General features: G+C 39.8%; 2 protein-coding genes and 1 long non-coding RNA gene across 11 annotated transcripts; 2 read left to right on the plus strand and 1 right to left on the minus strand.

Annotated features, from left to right (window-relative positions):
- Positions 1-246: 246 nt before the first annotated feature.
- Positions 247-1299, plus strand: LOC121784096 (putative cysteine-rich receptor-like protein kinase 35). Its single transcript, XM_042182273.1, has 4 exons — positions 247-382; positions 453-690; positions 766-913; positions 997-1299. The coding sequence occupies exons 1-4, from the start codon at positions 328-330 to the stop codon at positions 1297-1299; spliced, it is 744 nt and encodes a 247-aa protein (XP_042038207.1). The 5' UTR covers positions 247-327.
- An 8778-nt stretch (positions 1300-10077) lies between these two features.
- LOC121783664 lies at positions 10078-13463 on the minus strand. Its single transcript, XR_006046612.1, has 4 exons — positions 13337-13463; positions 13144-13214; positions 12082-12960; positions 10078-10137 (listed from the first exon to the last, which is right to left on the minus strand). It is a non-coding gene; the product is annotated as an uncharacterized LOC121783664 (long non-coding RNA).
- Positions 13464-19208: 5745 nt separating this feature from the next.
- Positions 19209-21641, plus strand: LOC121784976 (E3 ubiquitin-protein ligase RMA1H1-like). 9 transcript variants are annotated; one of them, XM_042183273.1, is made up of 2 exons: positions 19209-19424; positions 20807-21641. In XM_042183273.1, the coding sequence occupies exon 2, from the start codon at positions 20815-20817 to the stop codon at positions 21556-21558; it is 744 nt and encodes a 247-aa protein (XP_042039207.1). In that variant the 5' UTR covers positions 19209-19424; positions 20807-20814; the 3' UTR covers positions 21559-21641. The 9 variants fall into 9 exon arrangements, with proteins under 9 accessions (XP_042039207.1, XP_042039208.1, XP_042039209.1 ...); XM_042183274.1 differs by having other exon boundaries at positions 19209-19384; XM_042183275.1 differs by lacking the exon at positions 19209-19424 and adding an exon at positions 19431-20159.
- Positions 21642-22979: the final 1338 nt, after the last annotated feature.

Consider the following 22979-nt stretch of genomic DNA (forward strand, 5'->3'; position numbering starts at 1 on the left):
TGAATTCTCTTCTTTAATCTTTGACATAAAATTTGTTGGCGGATGATATATTTTTCACTTTTATGATGTGAAATTCTCTAGCCGAATGGAATCAATTAATTTGATTTTTTTGATACACGGGGACGATGATTTGAATCTGTGAGACTTAACTGAGTTAGATTTGAGTTTGCAGGGAGAGTTGGCTAATGGACAGTTTGTAGCTGTGAAAAGGCTCTCAAAGAGATCAAGGCAGGGATTAGAGGAATTCAGAAATGAGATGCAACTGATTTCCAAACTGCAGCACAGAAATCTTGTCCGCATTTTAGGATGCTGCGATGAGAAGATGAGATGATACTTGTCTACGAATACATGCCCAATAAAAGCTTGGATTGTTTCCTCTTTGGTTAGTCATGCATCAAATTCTTAAATTGCCATGCCTAACCATCTCAACTGAATATATGATTTGAATGCAGAGCCCAACCAGAAACACGTACTTGATTGGAATAAACGCATCCATATTATCTCAGGCTTTGCTCAAGGGCTTCTGTATCTCCACCAATACTCGCGGTTGAGAATAGTTCATAGAGATTTGAAAGCTAGCAATATCCTACTAGATGCTGACATGAATCCCAAAATCTCGGATTTTGGGCTAGCCAGAATATTTGGAGGGAATGAGATGCAGGCGAATACTAAACGGATTGTTGGAACATAGTGAGTAAAATGCTATTTATTTCTCATCCATGGCAGTGCATAAATGAGAGACTATATATATTTGTGGAAATGCAGTGGTTATATGTCACCAGAATATGCCATGGAAGGGCTTTTCTCAGTGAAGTCTGATGTGTTTGCGTTCGGAGTACTGATGCTGGAGATTATTAGTGGAAAGAAGAATACTGGTTTCTATGGCTCTGAGTATCTATGTCTTCTTAGATATGTAAGTAGTATTGAATCTTGCAAAGTTGCAATGATATGATTAACATTAATATTGAAAATGTTGGAATTTGATGTTGGTTTCAGGCGTGGGATTTGTGGAAGAAAGGTTGTGTTGATGAGCTGATTGATCCTACTACGTTAGAACTGCTCAAATCTTGGTCATCAGTTGCAATGAGATACGTTCAGATAAGTCTATTGTGCGTCGAAGAAAATCCAGTTGATAGACCACTCATCTGTGATGTTGTTGCAATGCTCAACAATGATAAAAGAGCCATACAAACACCAAGAAATCTAACTTTAACTGTTGGGAGAGCATTGGTTGCTCAAAGAGAGGTCGAGATTTGTTCTATACAAGATATGACGATGTCTCATGTCGAGGCTCGTTAAATATTTGAAAGCAGCGTCGTCGCTGCACCCTTTTTTCCCACTCTGTACTGATATTCTGGGCAAATAATCATATTCTGTGTTTTAAGTCACATATACTTAGTACAATGAATATAGACTAAAGTCTATTTTTGGTCCCCTACATTTAGTCTAAAAAACTTTTTGGTCCTTTACATTAAGTCTGTGACCTTTTGGTCCCAAACAATATGTTTTGGTCTAAACTTAACTTTTTTCGTTAAAATTAACGGTCAAATGTATTTAAACAAATTAATGAATTAATTATAATATAATTAACTTAGCTAACTTATTTAATTTAATATTAAAATTTATAAAATATTTTTTTACTTAAAATAATAATTGATTATTATTAAACGAAAATTTACTTAGATAAAAAATTGACTTAATTATAATCTAATTAACTTAATCAATTATTATCCTAAATTAAAATATAAAAACTACCTCTTACTTAATGAAAAAAACATTTACGGGACTTCACCCAAAAATAACATGTAATATTGATTGATATTTGGGGATGGATCGAAAAAAAGTAAGGTCGCGTAAATGTTAATTTTATACCAAAAATATCATAAAATATTGTTTACTTTTTGAGGATGGGTCGAAAAGAAGTATAGTCCCATAAATGCTAATTTTATTTTATATAAAGTCCCGCAAATGTTAGTATTTTCATAAAATAAGAGATAGTTTTATATTTAAATATAGAATAATAATTAATTAAGTTAATTCGGTTACTTAGAAATAAATAAGTCAATTTTTATTTTAAATAATTTTTTAATTTTAATTCTTTTTTTATTTTTTAAGTAATAAATATTTTATAAATTTCAATATTAAATTAATTAGGTTGATTAGATTATAATTAAGTCATTAATTTGGTCAAACATGTTTGACCGTTAGTTTTAACGGAAAAGGGTTAAGTTTGGACCAAAACATATTGTTTGGGATCAAAAGGTCACAAACTTAATGTAGAGGACCAAAAAGTTTTTTAGGATAAATGTAAGGGACTAAAAATGGACTTTAGTCATGAATATATTAATAAATATGCTTAGACAATTTAATATGGCATGAAAATTAGTAGAAATTAATCAAATCCCCCAACTAATTTAGATTTTCCCTTCCACAATTATATACTGTAACATAATCTAAAGTAATTTTACCTGATTTTCTCATCGTAAAAATACACAAAAAACATGCCACATTTTCAATCCAATTGTATTAAAAATTAATTAGTGTAGTAACTCTAAACTTTTGCATGACCTAGTGAAATGTGAGATGGGCCGCTAATATAGGCCCAAGACATAAAAGCCCAAATGCTATTGTGACCTCTGTCGGCATCTACTCGCCATGTGGCTTGAAAATATCAGCCTACCTTGTCTGGTGAAAAGAGAGTATGTCTGGTTTCATAGCATTAATATGCAGTTGTTTTTTCAATTGAGCAAAGATGTGGTATGATATGTGGGACAAACAAATATTTAAGTTTGGGGGAGTTGGTATGCTCAGATTTTGCACTATTTTAAGGCTATTGTTTAGTCTGTTTTGAGTGTCAAAGTTGCATCATACGTCCATTATTTGCATATTTTATCCATTTTGGTATTTTGTTTGCTTTTTTAATTTGTAGTGTTTGCTATTTGTCTATGAGTAGCTAAACTATAATAATTCTTTGGATGTGTTAGTAACTTTAATTGGTTTATATAATTCCAGTTTTTGGTATTCATTTTGTTCATTGCTTGCTTTATTTCAATGTCGTGGATAATGTTTCATGTTTGCATGACACATTCTTGTGATGATTAATTGGCCTGCAAAGTAATCGAAAGAGGATTTATTTGCATGTTAGAATCGCTTAGTGAACACTACAATTAATTCCCCTTAAAACGATACTTTTAATTGAGAGTGAGAATCAGGGGCGGAGCTATGAATTAGTAGAAAAAGGGGCAAATTTATATATGAAGGAATTTTAAAATTTTGAAGAATGGCATTTAGTAGAAGATTAAAAAATAAATTTAAAATAGGTATATAAATATATGGGATGGAAAACATGAGGTGGGGCAATTGCCCCTCTTTGAGCACATGTACATCCGCCACTGGTGAGAACAATATGAGTCTTATGTGCTTTTTAGAGTTGCTAATCTAGGATTGACGACCCTAGTGTATGATCTATTTTGTGTCGCATGGGCAATATTTATGTGACTCGTTCTAGTTAAGCATGAACTGTGCTAGGGTATCATAATTGTGTTTTGTGTAAGCCATAATTGTAAAAGCTCTGTCCTTGGAATTCCACTCTTTGCCTAATTTACGTTGGTTATTTGCATGCTTTGTTTTATTACTTTTGCCTAGTTAATTAATCCAACCAAAATTCTTGTGTCTCTAAATAATATATGACGTTTAGTACATGATAGCCAGTTGCAATTATATTCCATGTATTCGATATCCTGGTACTAACATTTAGCTATACTATTTTTGCCTTGTATACTTGCAAATAGTTGTATTGCAATAAATAGTGCATCCTTAGACAATTTCATGTGACAATTAATAAATAAAATGCATTTATTTTATCGGAAGATTTGGTTGCAATTTGTCCAACTATTAGATTTAATTTTATACTCCAATATGCAATCTTTTATGTCAGTGTCAAGGGAGGAGGAAGCATAAATTTTTTTAGCGACGTTATATTTCGTATTTCGAAGGTTGAAGGGAGAATTTTCTTATAGTAATTTTTTTGATGGTATGGGCTTTTGTACATTCATTTATGTCAAATTATAAATATTTGTTAATACTATACTCCGGTCATTCCATAATAGATGTCACACTTTCCTTTTTTTAGTTTGTCCCACAAAAGATGTCACATTTCCTTTTTTGAAAAAAGTATTCTCTCACATTAATGTAAATATATTATTTTCTCTCTCCACCTAACACAAAAAAATCTCCTAAAATCTTGTGTCATTCTCCAACTATGTCATCTATTATGGGACGGAGGGAGTATTTCATTCGTTCAAAGAAACAGTTATGATTTTCTATTTTGGTCCATTTACCAAAATTAATTTGTTTATTTACGAAAATTTTCTCGCACTAATAAGAGCATCTCCAATGGTGGAGGACATCCAATAGCCCTCACATAGCCTTCCCACTGCCACATCATCAGCACTAAAATCCTTCTGCCACATCATCTAGACATGCAACTGGACATCCAATAGTCCTCACATAGCCTTCCCATAGCCTATCCACATCACAAATAACAATTATATAATTTAATTTACAATCGTAGCAACATACGGAATTTAATTTACGAGACAAATACGGGAAATTGAATAATACTATTAAATTTTTAAAAAGTAAAATAATTTTAAAAAAAGTACATTAATTTAAAAAAAAGTACAAAAATTAAAAAGTACAATAAAAAAACTACATAAAAAATCACTCCTCGCCGCCGTCCTCGTCGTCGCCGTCCTCGTCGTCGCCGCCGCCGCCTCCGTCGCCACCAACGCCGCGGCTACTCCGGCCGGTATCCCTCTGAAACCCCTCCAATTCTTCACGCATGCTCCGGAGCAATACGCGAAGATAAGCCTTCTTCTCGAGGTCCACCGTCGTCCGGAAGTCGGCTAACGTCTTCACCATTTGAGCGCGCGTTTGTTGACGCGAGAAGAATTTGAGCTCCTCGGTGGACCTGGCGAGGGGGGATGCCGACTGGACCTCCTGGGACCTCGGGGTGCCCCCCCCCTCGCATCCCGTTGCGCCCGCCTTTGGCCAACCGGGCGAGGTCAGCGACCGAACGAACGAGGGGTCGGGACCTCCTGGGCCGTCTTGGAGAGGTCGTGGGAACCACCGCTGCTGCCGCTATACTCACCGGTATAGTTCAGTTTCTGCTTTTTCGGCCAGCCAGCGTCGACACCTGCCCAGAATTTCTCCGACTCGTTGAGCACAAGGTAGCAGTTCCAGTAGGTGAACTCAAAGTACTTCTTCCCCTGCGGATCGGGGTAGGCTTTCTCCGCAATCCTCTTGCAGTCTTCATCTGTTTGGCCACTGGTCTGCATGCGGAGGGCGTTGGAGTACAAACCCGAAAATCGAGAGACGCCAGACCTGATGCGGTCCCAGCACTTCCTGCACTCCTCCCCGGTGCGCGGTCTCCCTTCAGGGCAAAATGCCCTGTAGGCTGCGGCTATCTTGGCCCACAAGTTGACGATCCTCTGGTTGTTCGAAACGAGAGGATCATCGCATACACTCACCCACGCCTTGGCCAGTGCAACGTTCTCCGCGTCCGTCCACTTCCTCCGGACCCGGCTATCCTCATCCGGCTGCGACGACTCGCCGACCTTCTTGGCCTTGCCCTTCTTCTTAGGGGCGCTCCGACCCCGCCCTACTCCCCGGCTTTGAATGGGAGTTTCCGGAACCTCGTTAATATCAAAACCCAACTCCTCTAAGGAGAAGGTCTCATACTGCGTGTACTGTGCATCCGTTGGGGTCGATGTGTGCGAAGAACCGGTGGAAAAATCAAAAGCCGGCCGATAGACGTTTTCCAAACCGGGCGTCCCCTGCGGCGGTTGCATCATCTGCTGCGCCGGTGGCTGCATCCCGGGTGCCCACCCCGGCATCATCTGCATAGGGGGTTGCATCGGCAGTACCCCCTGCCAAGCCAGCACACTTCCCCCGGCGGCCATCGGTGGCATCATCTGCTGCCACGGGTACATGTTGTAGTACCCGGTCATCGGAGGCCAACCACCTACCACGGGAGTCGGGGGAGTCTGAGACCCGGTCGTCACTGGAGTACCTTCGTAGTTGTTCTCCATTTCTCGTTGATGATCTTGTACAGAAATTAAGATAGAGAGAGTACTCGTTAAAACAAGCGGTGCGAATGAAAATGACGTCCAAAGCGCGTATATATAGTGTTTCGGAAAATTAAAAAAAAATTAAAAATCTGACGCCGGTCTGACGCCGATCCGGGGCCTAGAATGGCGCCGTGAGGATCGGCGTGAGAATCAGCGTCAGCCCAAGAATCGGCGTGGGCACGCCGATTTCGACGACGCCGCTCGCAATGGTTCGGCGTCAGCACCGTCGTCCGCGAAAATTTGGCGTGCCGGTGCCGACGCCGCCATTAGAGATGCTCTAAGAGGAGTTCTAATTTTTCAGTTGCAATACTTCAACTCTTGTTCTCTTTGTCTTTCACTTAATTCACTAATCCATATTAAAATTTTTGTTGTCTACTACCAAAACCTTTTTTCAAGAATGGAGGGAGTGATAATAAATGTAGGGGACTTAAGCCCCCTTTGGGTTGGGTGTGAAATATCCCTTTGGGTTGGGTGTGAAATATTCTTATAAATGCCTCATATTTTCTTTTTTGGGATGTCTCCCTTTAAATGACACATTTCTGAAAATAGTAACATCACTCACCTCTACTTTTTCGCTCTTTTACTTTATTCTCCCCACTTTACTCACAAAATAACACTACATAAAATCTCATTTCGGATTAGAAATGCTTCACATAGAGTGTGACAGAGGGAGTAATTTGCATGATTGACGTTCAAAACACGTCAAATATAGGCCTTAAAAAATGCAAAAACTGTATTTATCAATTTAGTTGGATGCATAATGAAATTTGCTTCTCCTCTTCTCTGCTACCTTCTCTTCGTCTCTCTGCTCTTAATTAATGTAAAAGGTGTAATGTGTGGTAGGCGGCTGTGAATGTGAATGTGAATGTGAATGTGAATGTGAATGTGAATGTGAATGTGAATGTGAATGTGAGTAATTTGAGGGTTGATTGCAAAAATCAATTTGGAAAATAATTGTTGATCGACTCAATTAATTGTTGATTGACTCAATTGACTGATTCTAATTTGAGAAGTTATTTTGCAGATTGGTTGTAGAAAAAGTGATGAGCGTGAAGAGTAGTGGGGATTTGTTTTTCATTATATAGCATTTTAATTAGTTAGGCTTTTAGTTTGGAGCCCACTTCATTATATAGCATTTTAATTGGTTAGGCTCAAAGCTTGTATCTAAAAAAAACTGGACTCTATTATATTTATGTAATTGGACTTTACTTTGCTTTGTTGCCAAAGAGATTGTAAAATACTCTAATAAGAAACTCTTTAAAGACAAATTATTATTTGCATTATAGTACTAGTAAATAATTGGATTTATTATATTTATGTAGTTTGACTTTCTTTTACTTTATTTTTCTTTTTTTCTTTCTTGCTCTCTCTGTCTCCTAAAAATAGAAATTTTAAATGGAGGGAATATTTTATTCTCTCTCGTTTAACCTTTAAACATCAATTTTCTAAATCACATGCCGAAAACCTTTATTCTTTAAGAGCATCTCCAATGGCGGCGGCGTCACCGGCACGCCAATTTTTCGCGGACGCCGGTGCTGACGCCGAACCATTGCGAGCGGCGTCGGCGAAATCGGCGTCAAAATCAGCGTGCCCACGCCGATTCTTGGGCTGACGCCGATTCTCACGCCGATCCTCACGGCGCCATTGTAGGCCCCGGATCGGCGTCAGATTTTTAATTTATTTTTTTAATTTTTCGAAACACTATATATACGCGCTTTGGACATCATTTTCATTCGCACCACTTGTTTTAACGAGTACTCTCTCTATCTTAATTTCTGTACAAGATCAACAACGAGAAATGGAGAACAACTACGAAGGTACTCCAGTGACGACCGGGTCTCAGACTCCCCCGACTCCCGGGGGAGGTCTCAGACTCCCCCGGCTCCCGTGGGAGGTGGTTGGCCTCCGATGACCGGGTACTACAACATGTACCCGTGGCAGCAGATGATGCCACCGATGGCCGCCGTGGGAAGTGTGCCGGCTTGGCAGGGGGTACCGCCGATGCAACCCCCTATGCAGATGATGCCGGGGTGGGCACCCGGGATGCAGCCACCGGCGCAGCAGATGATGCCACCGCCGCAGGGGACGCCCGGTTTGGAAAACGTCTATCGGCCGGCTTTTGATTTTTCCACCGGTTCTTCGCACACATCGACCCCAACGGATGCACAGTACACGCAGTATGAGACCTTCTCCTTAGAGGAGTTGGGTTTTGATATTAACGAGGTTCCGGAAACTCCCATTCAAAGCTGGGGAGTAGGGCGGGGTCGGAGCGCCCCTAAGAAGAAAGGCAAGGCCAAGAAGGTCGGTGAGTCGTCGCAGCCGGATGAGGATAGCCGGGTCCGGAGGAAGTGGACGGACGCGGAGAACGTTGCACTGGCCAAGGCGTGGGTGAGTGTATGTGATGTTCCTCTCGTTTCGAACAACCAGAGGATCGTCAACTTGTGGGCCAAGATAGCCGCAGCCTACAGGGCATTTTGCCCTGAAGGGAGACCGCGCACCGGGGGAGGAGTGCCGGAAGTGCTGGGACCGAATCAGGTCTGCCGTCTCTCGATTTTTGGGTTTGTACGCCAACGCCCTCCGCATGCGGACCAGTGGCCAAACAGAGGAAGACTGCAGGAGGATTGCGGAGAGAGCCTACCCCCGAAGATTGCCGGGATCTGCTGCGGATGCACGGGGATCAGCATGGGTTTCCGGGAATGTTAGGCAGCATAGATTGTATGCATTGGGAGTGGAAGAACTGTCACGCTACCTGGAAGGGGTTCTACACGACCGGCTATAAGGGAAAGAATCCCGCGATGATCCTCGAGGTCGTAGCTGATTACCGGCTGTGGATTTGGCATGCGTATTTTGGGATAGCCGGTTCGAACAACGACCTAAACGTCCTCAACTCGTCGCCCCTTTTCAACGAGCAGTGTCAGGGCTTCGGTCCGGCCATCAGTTTTGTCGCCAACGGCAACCAGTATGATATGGACTACTACTTGGCGGATGGGATACCCTAGGTGGCCCGTCTTTGTGAAGACGATCCGGTGCGCATCAGATGCGAAGAAGGCCTACTTTGCGACGCGGCAGGAGTCGGCGCGAAAGGACGTGGAGCGCGCATTTGGTGTGCTTCAGGCTCGATGGGCTGCAGTTAAGGGACCAACGCGTTTGTAGAATGTCGACTGCATTGCTGATATAATGTACGCCTGTATTATCATGCACAACATGATTGTCGAAGATGAAGGTGTACAACTGACTAATTGGGCCAACGACGATAATGAAGCATGTCCAAGTCACGGCGTCGCCGCCGCCAACGTAGGAGGTGGGGTACCTCACGATGAAGAAGCCCTCCTCCAAGCACATGCCGACATGCGTCAAACGGATGCTCATATTCGACTCAAAAAGGATTTAATTGAAGAGTTGTGGGCGCAGAAGATTGCAAGACGTTAGTTTTTATTTAAAATTATGTAAGTTTTTTTAAATGTACTCTTTAATTTAAATGAAAATAGTATATTTTCACGCATATGTGTCGTATATTTAATTCCGTATTTTGTGTGATTGTTAATTGTTTGTTTTTCATAATTGAGTGATGTGGCTGGACTATTGCATGTCCAGATGATGTGGCAGAAGGATTTTAATGCTGATGATGTGGCAGTGGCAAGGCTATGGGAGAGCTATTGCATGTCGAGAACAACTAGAGATGCTCTAACTCTTACTACTATTTTTTAACTAAGTAGCTAATCCAACGAACTGTAATAAATAATAATACACGCCTGAGCCCAATATTGAAAACAAACTATGCTAGAATGCCTTGTCCCCATGCTTCAGTCTTGTCTTGATCTTCGTCTTCGTCTTCGATCAAGTTGAACTATTCAAAATGAATACATTAGAGCATCTCCAGTAAGACTGGACGTCACATAGCCCTCACATAGCCTTCACACTGCCACATCATCAGCACTACAATTCTCCTGCCACATCAGCTTGCCACATCAACTGGACATCAAATAGCCCTCACATAGCCTCCACACTACATATCCACATCACTAATAACAATTATATAATTTAATTTACAATCGTATCAACATACGGAATTTAATTTACGAGACAAATACATTTAAATTGAATAATACTATTAAAATTTCAAAAAGTACAATAATTTAAAAAAATTACATTTAAAAAAATTACATACATTTACATAAAAACTAACGGCTTGCAATCCTCCGCGCCCACAACTCTTCAACTAAATCCTTTTAGAGTCGAATATGAGCCTCCATCTGACGCATGTCGGCATGTGCTTGGAGGAGGGCTTCTTCATCGTGAGGTACCCCACCTCGTACGTTGGCGGTGGCGACGCCGTGGCTTGGACCGGCCTCATTATCGTCGTTGGCCCAATCAGTCAGTTGTACACCTTCATCTTCGACAATCATGTTGTGCATGATAATACATGCGTACATTATATCAGCAATGCAGTCGACATGCCACAAACGCGTTGGTCCCTTAACTGCAGCCCATCGCGCCTGAAGCACACCAAATGCGCGCTCCACGTCCTTTCGCGCCGACTCCTGCCGCGTCGCAAAGTAGGCCTTCTTCGCATCTGATGCGCACCGGATCGTCTTCACAAAGACGGGCCACCTAGGGTATATCCCATCCGCCAAGTAGTAGCCCATATCATGCTGGTTGCCGTTGGTGACAAAACTGATGGCCGGACCGACGCCCTGGCACTGCTCGTTGAAAAGGGGCGACGAGTTGAGGACTTTTAGGTCGTTGTTCGAACCGGCTATCCCAAAATACGCATGCCAAATCCACAACCGGTAATCAGCTACGGCCTCGAGAATCATCGTGGGATTTTTTCCCTTGTAGCCGGTCGTGTAAAACCCCTTCCAGGCAGCGGGACAGTTCTTCCACTCCCAATGCATACAATCTATGCTGTCTAACATTCCCGGGAACCCATGCTGATCCCCGTGCATCCGCAACAGATTCCGACAATCTTCGGGGGTAGGCTTTCGGAGATACTGATCACCGAATACTTCGATCACGCCCTGACAGAAATACTTCATACATTCGACGGCAGTCGTCTCACCGATGTGGAGGTATTCGTCCCACATGTCTGCCGCGGTGCCGTAGGCCAACTGCCTGATTGTCGCAGTGCACTTTTGAATAGGAGTGTGGCCGGGTCTGCCAGCCGCATCGTGCCTGAAGCGGAAATACAGATATCGCTGCTCCAAAGCGTTAACAATACGCATAAACAAGTCACGCCTCATCCTAAAACGACGCCTGAAATGGTTGGCGTTAAAACACGGCTCCTCTGCGAAGTAATCTATGAACAGGTGCTGATGTGCAGCTTCATGATCACGATCAACCACTTGTCGACGGTGGACAACTGGTCGTGGGCGAGGTGCCGCCGGCTGCATATAACTCTGCATCCATCGATCAACCTCACGGCTCGTATAGGCATCTAGCTCTTCGTTCATCATACGCTCGTACTCATCCGCATCCCCACCACTACCACCGGCATTACTCATTTCTTAAATTGATCTTGTACAGAAAGTAAGGTGGAGAGAGTACTCGTTAAAACAAGTGGTGCGAATGAAAATGACGTTAAAAGCGCGTATATATAGTGTTTTCGAAAAAAATAAAAATAAAAATAAAAAATCTGACGCCGGTTTGACGCCGATCCGGGACCCACAATGGCGCCGTGAGGATCGGCGTCGGAACCGGCGTCATCGCGCGAATCAGCATGGCCACGCCGATTTTGACGCCGATTTCGCCGACGCCGGTTCCAATGGTTCGGCGTCAGAACCGGCGTCGGCGAAAAATCGGCGTCGCGATTTTGACGCCGTTACTGGAGATGCTCTTACTCATCCATATCCATATAGAATAAAATTTGACAATTTATATCAACAACATAAATACATTACTCATCCATATCCATAAATAAGCAGCAGTAACTGAGAATGAAAATGAATATTACCTCCTCAACATGTGTAATTCCATTGAATTGAACAAAGCTCTCAACAAAAGGAATGAGCTTTGGATAAATCGAATATTTATTGCCACCATGATTCTTCAACTTTCCAGTGGCACGATCAAACACCATTATATCATCAGTCAAGCTTGCAAAGTACAATAACTTACCATCAACCGAAAAAAATAATGGCTGCCGAGCACGATGAGCATGGAAAACAGATTCTCTTATCCAAGATCCATCTCTCATTACCCAAAGATGATATTTATAAGGATGATAAGTAAAAGGATTAGGAAGGCCTACAGGTTTATCATAGAAGTACTCAAGAGCACTTAACGAGCCTTTATACTCTGGAAGATCAAAATCACAGTGGCATTTACCTTTAGGATATGGGAATGTGGAATGGTATTATTCTCTTCCAGGAATTAGTTTTGAGCGAATATAATTCAATGTGATACCCATACAACTCTGCTTCATCTAATAAATAGGAGCGTGCAATTTATAATCATCACATTTGTGGTCATACCACATTCCAGAATGCAGCAGCATTGTATCAAGACGAGGAACGAGTTCCACAATATACTCACCCGTTGTTGGGTTCAAAAGAGCAGAACCCAACTTACTACTACGAAGAAGAAATAGACCATTCGAACTAGCCCCAGTGAAGCAATTATCATTCACCAGAACAGAGGGGAGACATTTGTAATATTTGGGCGACATGACATGGTGTTGATGGTGCAATGCAATATGCAGCAAAATAAGAACCAAGAACTTTATCGCAACAATAAACATAGTATATGTCAGGCTTAGTATAGATGATGTTTGCCTTCCAAAGTTGTGATAATGGAGACAATGATTGACATTTTGTCTCGGACACGCAGGGACCTATCCCAAAAAAATAGGATAATTAAAATGAGGTGATATAACTAATGCACATATTAATGATGAACACGCATTTTTTTATTTTTTATTTTTTTGTTAAAGTTTGTATCTTTTTTCTCATGTTAAGAATAGATGTGAAAAATGTAATTATAGCATAATAAACAGAGAATTGAAGTTTGCAAATACCTGTGGATTCATTTGTTGGATTTGCAAAGAGCGTGTATAGCTTGTTTCTCCTAGGCGGGGGCGTCGTTTTCCTGTCAAAAAACACAAACAAAGAGGAAGGAATATACTAATTCACAGTTCAAAGAAGAAAAAGGCAAGCAATTGACAGTTGGAATATATAATTTTTTTATAATTAGGTGACGAATTTAATAACCTGCTCTGAAAAGGAATTGGTAGATCGAACAGAATTGCAGAGAGGAAGGCAGCGCGTAGCGGAGGTGGCTAAACGTCCCAAACGGCGGGCAGCCATGCTTTCTGTCAACGAGTGGAGAAGATGAAGCACTTTTAGGGTTTTTTAATTCAATTTTGTAATCGGTCAGACTGTAGGGCTGGGGAAAAATACCGAAATACCGGCCTTATCGTACCGAAAAATATCGAAAATACCGAATTTTTGGTATACCGTGACTTTCGGTACGGTATGATACCTTACCGAAAAATATCGAAAATACCGAATTTCACAATAAATTTCGGTAAGGTAACGGTATGGATTTTCAAATACCGCGGTATACCGTTGCATACCGAAATTCGGTATATACCGTAAACTAAGGTATATACCACAAAAATATAAACACAATTATATATAAAATATATTTTATATATTTTTAAATTATAAAATTTATTGTGAAATATAAATATAATTATGAATAAATTATATTTAATTTATTTTTAAAATTATAAAATATAAATAATATTATAAAATTCTAATTTTCTATTTTAATTGATGTTGAAAGTCAGGTATACCGAACTTCGGTATGGTATACCGAAAATGAGGTACGGTATCGGTATGGAAATTCGTCATACCGAAAATAAGGTATACCGAAAACTCTGGTAAGGTAAAGGTATGATTTTTTCGCATACCGTATTTACGGTAAGGTATACGGTATGGTGGTTTCGGTAAGGTATACCGTACCTACCCACCCCCGTCAGAGTACTATTTAATTACATTTAGTCTCTCTTAATTCTTTTTTAGGGGGATAAATAACTAGTTAAATAAAGAAATAAATTAAATACCAGTCTTATATTTAAAAGAGGGAACATCTTTTTTTGTCCATAAACTTTACCAAAATATCATTTTAGGTCCATAAACTTTGAAAATATCATTTAAGGTCCACCAACTATGAGTTAATATCATTTAAAGTACTTTTTACTATTTCCAAGTTTTTTTGGACGAAAAATACCATCAATACCTTAAAGGGTGTATATTTTTAATAAATTTATCATATACTCATATTTTTTTTATAAATATCTTTACAATATATTTTTGACAAATTTTCTAAATATAATTTGACCTTCAATATTATCATTTAATTTTGTGACATGCAAGAAAATATCTTTATTAAATTTTTTATTATTAAAGAAAAATTCTTTATTCAATTTTTAAAAAATTAATATAAAAAATTGAAGAAGCAATTTTACTTGCATGTCACAAAATTAAGTGATAATGTTTAAGGTCAAATTATATTTAGAAAATTTGTCAAAAATATACTGTAAAGATATTTATAAAAAAATATGAGTATATGATAAATTTATTAAAAATATATACACTTTAAGGTATTGAGGGTATTTTCGTCCAAAAAAACTTGGAAATAGTAAAAAGTACTTCAAATGATATTAATCTATAGTTGGTGGACCTCAAATAATATTTTCAAAGTTCAAGGACCTAAAATGATACTTTGGCCAAGTTCGTGGACCAAAAAAGATGTTCCCTCTATTTAAAACAACTTGTCTCTAATTTCGCAGCAGATAGATGTATTATATTTTTTTTTCCTCAAACACCATCACGGTGGAGGGTTAAGGCAGACCCAACCTGTCTATATCAAAAATCACGAAAGAAACATACATCAACCAAGTCCAAAAGTGACTTGGTCCGCACATGAGATACAAATTACAAGAGCTAACAAAGCTACCATGGTATCCCCACAGACCGGATACTAACCATCTAACAAACGATAAAACTAACATAACAAGAAAATAAATACAGGGATGGTGACCAAGGGTTGGCCATCTCCAAAGGAAAAAATAAAAACCATAAATCAAAACCAGATAGATGTATTATATTTATACGTCTCTAATTTCACAGAATTCATAGGTGGTGTTCAGTTTTCAAAATAAAATAATATCAAGATACAATCTAGGATTCATGTGTGAGATTATTTTAGTAGCAGGGGGTTAGCTATAACTAAATATCTCATAATTATCCATCTAGGATTGAGTTGTGGGGTTGAATCTCATGAACCAAACACACTACAACTTTGATCCCGAATACAATATAGCAAACCGAACACCCACATAAAGCATTGGACGAGTATATATGACGAGTATATATGGAGTATATAAATATGACAGTGATAAAATACAAACTCATATATTGTACAAACTCCAAACTATGATTTGGACCGTTAAAAAATATCAACAGATGTCATAATAGTAGCAACAGAAAATTTCAACACAATATCAGCATAGCATCAACCGTTGACACTGTGTTGACATTTTCTGTTGCTACTATTTTGTCATCTGTTGACATTTTCTAACAGTTCAAATCATAGTTTGGAGTTTGTACTATATTTAGAGTTTGCATTTGATCACATTAGAGTTGTGATCAATGTCGAATCTATTTTAAAGACCGAACTAGAGACCAAATTTGGGCCATTAGATAATTTAGATCTAATTTTTTTGAAGAGATGCGCTGCGGTGTAAATTATTTCGGTTTTCATTACAAGCCCATTTTGCTTCATTGTATTAGGTTTATTACTTCATTCTGGTACGTAATACTTTGAAACTACATTATGTGTTTACTTACTTCTAGTAGATTTTGAAATGATTCAACACATGCTTCATTCGAATTCATTGAACTGGATTTTTACTTTATTCACTTTAAAAAATGCAATTTATTCCGGTAGGTTTATTACATCATTCAGAAACGTACTTCATTGGAAAATGTTTTTTACTTCATTATAGTAGGACTTCAAACGCTTCTACACATACTTCATTCAAATAGTTTAATTACATCATTCCATGTGCTTATTACACCATTCAATTAGGCTATCATTCCATTTTTTTCACCGTCATGGCGGCGGTGATGGACATTATAGAGAGAGAAAGGTACGCGACGGTGAAACCGTCTTTACGTACTAGATTGAAATGATAAGCCTATTGGAATGAAGTAAAAACCTACTAGAATGAAGTAATATATTATTAAATGAAGTTAAATTTTCATAATATGTTAGTATGACTTATTTGCCCTGGGATGAATTAAAATAGGCTCGTGATGAAGGCAAAAATAATTTATAAATTTGCGCATCTCATCCATAAAAAACTAAATCAGAAAACCCTAATTTGGTATGGTTGTGTGGTTCGGCAATAAAGAATTGATTTGCTATAATGAGACTCTTTTAACTTATACATATCAATCTAATTTTAAACCCTAAACACATAATGAATTTGCTATAATGGGACTCTTTTAACTTATACATATCAAACTAGTTTTAAACGCTAAACATCAAACACATTATTATAAAACAATGCGGAGTTCATTACAACTTTATTTATACTTTATTATAAAGAATTTAAAGATTTGAAAATAATGATATCATCTATCATAATATAAAAATCTGAAGTTCATTATAACTTTCTTATTTTAACTTACACATATAAGTCAAAATATACTATAATATTTTATTTATAATTAAATTATTCATATAAATGACATTAGATGCATCATGTCGAGACGTAATTTAATACTTTTTTCGTCCACAAAAAATTGTCTAATTTTTCCATTTTGGGATGCCCATAAAATATAGTCTCATTTCTAAAAATAAAAATTTTCCCTTTCAAACTTTATCTACTTTTTCTCATTTCTTTCCTATTTTACCTACTTTTTTCTTCCTATATCTCTTACTCCCTCCGTCCCCTATTAATTGTCCACTTTGATTCCGGCATGAGTTTTAAGAAATGTAAAGAAAAGTGGATTGAAAAAAGTTAATGGAATATGGATCTCACTTTTGTATATTAATTTTATAATAAAATGTGAGTGGAATGAGTAAATGAATATGAGACTTACTTACTATAGTAAAAGATGAAAGTGAACAATTAATAAGGATGCACGAAAATAACATAAATGGATAATTAATAAGGAACGGAGGGAGTAGTATTTTACTTACTTTTTTTTCTTTCTCTTTTATTCTTCTTACTTTTTTTTATTCTCTTTTACTTTATCCATTTTTTATTAAAATCCGTTTATTTACAGGTGAGATATCTGTGGTGAGTGGTGAGTATTAAGAGCATGCGTAACGCAAGGGGTCGGGCCGCATCTCGCGAGTCCCGGCCCGTCCCATGCATTACACGGAAGGGCGGCACGGCTCAGGCCCGTCCCGGTGACGCGTGACCGGCCTGGGGAGCGTCCCGCGTCCCGGCCCGGGACGGGGTTGCACGGTGACGGGCCGCAAGTCCCGCGTCCCGGCCCAGCGTTACACGGTCTTCGGGCCGGGACGCAAATCCAATTTTGTATTTTTTTTAATTCGATGTCGATAAATACGAGCTTGCGTTTCATCCATTTCAATCCCGCGTTCCATTTCAATACTCTATTATACCCTTTGTTTCGGCGCCAATGGATTGGTTCAACAGCGATCAACGTGAGATGGAGGAGTTCGTTAACTCGAACAATTGGTACATACCGTCATCGCAACCATCGCAGACACAGCCTAGTCCGGGAGTCGGTAGCAACGTCGACATTACATCGCCGGTCAACACCGACGAGTTCGAGGTCAGTGAGATGGAGTCCGCTCAAGAGCGGGGAAAGGAGAAGGCCGGGGAGGAGGATGGGCCGAAGAAGTACACTCCGCCCGAGACAATGTGGCTTGCGAGGAACTACATCGACGTCTCCGAGGATCCTATCATCGGCAACCAGCAGACCGGCAAGGCTTTTTGGGAGCGGATTGCGCAGAAATATAACGCTGGCCGTCCGGAAGGGTCGAGCGAGCGTAGCTACGTGAAGCTGCGCAAGCATTGGGGTCGGGTCCAGGCGGATATGAGCAAGTGGAACGGAAAGTGGGCCAACGTAGTCCGTATGTGGCCGAGCGGGCACAGCGAGGCGGACCTCGTCGAGAAGGCAAAGGAGGCGTTCTTCACTGACAGGAAGAAGACCTTCAAGTACTTCGAAGTTTGGAAGCTCGTCGAGAAGAGCCCGAAGTACACCAGCAGTGCTGAGCCGGCGGCAACTGGGGCGGCGAAGAGAACCAAAGTTTCCGCCTCCGGAAACTACTCTTCGAGCGAAGGAGGTCCGGCGATCGACCTCAATGTGACGGACGACGATGTCTTCTACTCCTCTCCTAGCATTCAGAGCCGCCCGACAGGAACAAAGGCGGCCAAGAGGAAAGCAAAGGGGAAGGCAGCTGCGAGCAACTCCGCTATGGTGCCACCGCCGACCAATCCGTCTCTGGATAAGATGTCCGACACTTTGTCGGAGATGAATATTACATGGCGGATGAGCCAGCTGACGGAGTTGACAGCGAGGGATACATCGAAGATGTCGGACGAGGAGCTCGAGTTGCACCGTGAGATGATCGCCTACCTTCGCGCCCAAATGAAGAAGTAGTAGTCGTGGCCCGGGTTTCTTGTATTTTAAATTTGCTTCGTCTAGTAATGTAATGTTAATTTCGAATGAACAATGCATTTTCCCGGTTTCAATTGTTCAACGAATTGCGTTTTCGAGTTAAATAGGTTGGAGTTGTGAATAGTGTCATTTATTAGTTGCGGCCCGAGTTGCGGCCTGCAGGGTTACAGCAGTTGGGGCCTGGGCCGTAACTGTAGAGGAATGATGACGTGGAGGGGACTTGGGGCCGGAAATGGAGACGGGGTTACTGATGCCCTAATATCGTGAAGATGGGACGAGACACATTAGTTACTAAAATAAAATAATTAATCAAAAATTAGAATAAATTGATCAAGAGTGGAAATCAAATTACTAGATCGAGGGTATATATTAACGTTCAAGATAAGTATTCCACGCACTCAAAAGTAGTCATAAGTCCAACCAAATACTTAAAAACCCCATTAAAATCAGCGTATAAATGAAGAAGAAAAGCTTTTCTCCTCTCACTCAACTTAAACTCTGAAAAGACTGCGAATTTGTTGCTTTGTATTCGAGAGATTGATTGGAATCAGAATTTTGGAGCTTTTTAAGAAGGCCCTTTTCCACATTTCGGTATATATCCTGTGTTGTTCCTCACTCGGTTTGTGTGCTTGTGCGTTTTTTGTCTGATGCTTCTTGCGTTTATTGCATGTGGGTCTCTTTAGAGTGCTGTTTTTCGATGTAAAATATTTTAGTTTTGTCCTTTTTAGTCTCTTCTGCTGAAGGGCCTCTCTCTCTCTAAAATCTCTTGCTCTGGCTGGCATTTTTTATTTTTTCTGGGGATAAAGATTGAAACTTTTTCCTTTCTTGGGAAGTGTGATACATCTCTATTGTTTCTTGCTGGGATTTGGCTGCAGCGTCTTGTTTTCAGACCTCAGATAACATTTCAGAATTTTATACTATTAAGGTTTCGGATTTTAAAAATGGTGACATAAATGAATTGATGCTCTTGAGTTTTTTTTCATGTTTGTGGATTTCCTTGATTCTCAACTTCTTTGAGGATTCTTGTAATCTCCGTTTTGAAAAGGTTGAATCTTGATTCAGAATTCTATCCCCTTGTAAGAAATTTGAAAATATCAGCCTACCTTGTCTGGTGAAAAGAGAGTATGTCTGGTTTCATAGCATTAATATGCAGTTGCTTTTTCAATTGAGCAAAGATGTGTTATGATATGTGGGATTCTCATTGGTTGGTTGCATCTCCCTGAAAGGCTATAGCAAACCTTGTTTTCTCCAAATTGATATGTGGGATTTGTTTGTTCTGCACATGATTGTACTATTTTTGATATGAACAAGAAACTATGAGAATCTTGCTTTTCTTGTTCTTCACTTAATGTTCAAAGGAAGTTAGGTGAGTGGTTCGGATCCAAATTATTGATGATGGAATTAGTGTTTCCAACAACATCTCACCTAATGTTATTAATTCGTTTGAGATGGTCTTTTTTATGGAAAATCTTCTTTAATGATGGTCATTGATATCAAAATTAATAAACTTTGAAAATAAGTATATTTGAGAAATTCTTAGTTGCTTGAACTAGTTGTGGTTTCAACATCATGGGCCACTTGATTGTGGTGTGTCATATTCTAACCAATTCTACTTTCATTTTTTTGTGGTGTGGATTGTGATATCACATTTAGATTGTAGGTGGCTTGTGGTATGTATATTTTGCAGTTGATGGAAAACTAGTTGGTGTATGTCACATCCGTGGCTCTCGGGTTGTGACTACGCCCGGTTTGTTAGAACTGCAATGTGTCTCTACTTGTAGACGCAACGAGAAAGCGTGTAAAAGGATCCCCAGCCTCATTAGGCCGTGTTAGATAGTCGATGTATGACATTATTTAGTCCGCAATTTTAGTAGGGTTTGTCTTTTAATTATTTCCGGCATTTGTTGTTTTTGCGCTTTATGTTGCGTATATTGTTGGATTGAACGATTTTGAGTTCGTGTAACCGTGTTATCCTTCAAATACTCAATTCAATGTTTTCGTCTATCTATGCAGACGTCTAAATGGAGCGTTATCTCCGAGGACCAGCAAGGACTTCGTGCCAAAACCTTAAATCCTTGACCTCCACGCTTGACGAGCCCAACGCCAATCCATCCGCCGGCTTTGAGTGCAACATCTGCCTAGAGCTCGTGCAGGACCCCGTGGTCACATTGTGTGGCCATCTCTATTGCTGGCCGTGCATATACCGGTGGATCAAATCCCAACAAGCCTCCCCCGAGAATCCCGACCACCAAAGCCCCCAGTGCCCGGTTTGCAAGAGCAAGGTCTCGGAAAAGACCTTGATACCCCTCTACGGCCGTGGCCAGAGCACGGACGCCTCCAAGGACGAGCCATCCCGTCTCATACCGCAAAGGCCTCCGAGCCCCCGATGCCTGACCAACCTCATCATTCCCAACGCAACAAGCAACTACACGCCATACCCGTTCGAGCAACTCCACCGTAGAGGCTACAACGCCCCTCCATCCCCTAGACGAGATTACGGAAGCTACCCCGCGTCCCCGGTCCTCGGACATGGAAGCAGCGCTCCACACTTGGCCGACCCCATGATCGGGGTGTTCGGGGAGATGGTGTATTCGAGAATCTTCGGGAACTCGGAGACGACATTGTATACGTATCCAAATTCTTACTATACAGCCGGTAGCAGCTCGCCTAGGCTGCGATGGCATATGGTGCAAACTGATAAATCATTGAGCAGAGTATGTTTCTTCTTTTTTTGTTGTATGATGCTATGTTTGCTCCTATTTTGAGCTAAATGTATTTTCAATGTTATGATTTGTACATATTATAGTTTATATATATGAGCATTATATACAAACGCTAGTGTTCTCAATTTAATTTTAGCTACGCAGTTGGTAGAACGTTTTCTATGTGATAAATAGATTGAAGTTCGAGTATAACATAACCTAAGCACCGCAATCATCTATTTACAATAATATTCGATCCTTATCTATGATAGACTGATTGATAATGCTGGAGTGTGGTCTAATACTTAATGAATCAGACTCGATTGGTCATACGTTATTTTGACTTATCTTTTTTTCGCAACTTAATACCATGCCGCGGTAGGGTCCGTGATGCATGCTTGATGAGATATTCCACTTGCAATAGTATATGATCTTTCCTTTGTCGCATTTATTATAGAAATTGAAACATTATTTGTGGCCCCTATATTGGATGTCCGGTTTGCTACGTGCATCTAGAAGCAAATTTGTCCACAATAGTAACTAATATTTGTGAGACTAAGAGAGTCAATCATTAAGAGATTAGTGGTCCTATTTTATTTGAAAATAGCATTCTTTAGAAGTCCCCACTGCCCTTTTTTCTAGAAGTAGGCGATCTAATTTTGATTCCCATCGCACAATTTTTCTTTGAGTTATGGAATGAGTGATTAAGAAATAGTATATTCTAGTTTAATGTCCCAATCTTACAAAAAAAAGGGCTCTATTTTCTTCTCCATTTTTTAATTCCTCGATTGATATGTGGGAAGAGCTTGGAAGCTCATAATAATTAATTAGTAGAGGGATATATTCCAAAACTGTTTTTTATTGATTTGATTGGGAATTGTGGTGGAACACTTGAGTCATGTGCTACGATTAGATATCCTTTCATTTTATATTAACATTTTTAATATTATCATATTACATGAATTATATGAAATCATGATAGAAAAATAATCAAGCCGTTTAGAGCATACACAATAGGGACGGACATCCCGACGGATAAGCCCGCAGACATCCCAAAAGCACCTCTTGACGTTATAAGGACATCACACAGCACTGCCACGTCATAAGGACATCCCACTACACAATAGCGGACATCCCCTAGGACATCACGACGGACAAGCACAATAATAAAAATTCACAAATTCACAATTTCACAATTACGGAATTAAAATTTCGACACGAATACATGGAAAGAAAGTGCAATAATAATTTTATTAAATAAAAAAATTAACATAGTACAATTAAAAAAAACGATACAAACAAAGTATTTGTTTTAGGCATTCATTTTCGACGATCATGATAATATATGTGTTAGCCGGTCGCTCGTCCGTGGTGCAAATGAAATGAAGTGGAATGTGTCGTATATATAGAGTTTAAAAAGAAAAATCGAAAATTGGGATGTCCGCCGGGACGTCCGTCGAGTCACCACAATAGCGGACGAGACG

The sequence above is a fragment of the Salvia splendens genome, chromosome 21 (assembly GCF_004379255.2).
Source record: "Salvia splendens isolate huo1 chromosome 21, SspV2, whole genome shotgun sequence".
Taxonomy (NCBI): domain Eukaryota; kingdom Viridiplantae; phylum Streptophyta; class Magnoliopsida; order Lamiales; family Lamiaceae; genus Salvia; species Salvia splendens.

Excerpts from the sequence above, each read along its gene's own strand:
- LOC121784096 (XM_042182273.1), top strand. The coding sequence starts at position 328 with ATGATACTTGTCTACGAATACATGCCCAATAAAAGCTTGGATTGTTTC. Across the intron at positions 383-452 it reads CTTGGATTGTTTCCTCTTTG|AGCCCAACCAGAAACACGTA; the intron begins GTTAGTCATGCA and ends ATTTGAATGCAG. Across the intron at positions 691-765 it reads AAACGGATTGTTGGAACATA|TGGTTATATGTCACCAGAAT; the intron begins GTGAGTAAAATG and ends GTGGAAATGCAG.
- LOC121784976 (XM_042183273.1), top strand. The coding sequence starts at position 20,815 with ATGGAGCGTTATCTCCGAGGACCAGCAAGGACTTCGTGCCAAAACCTT.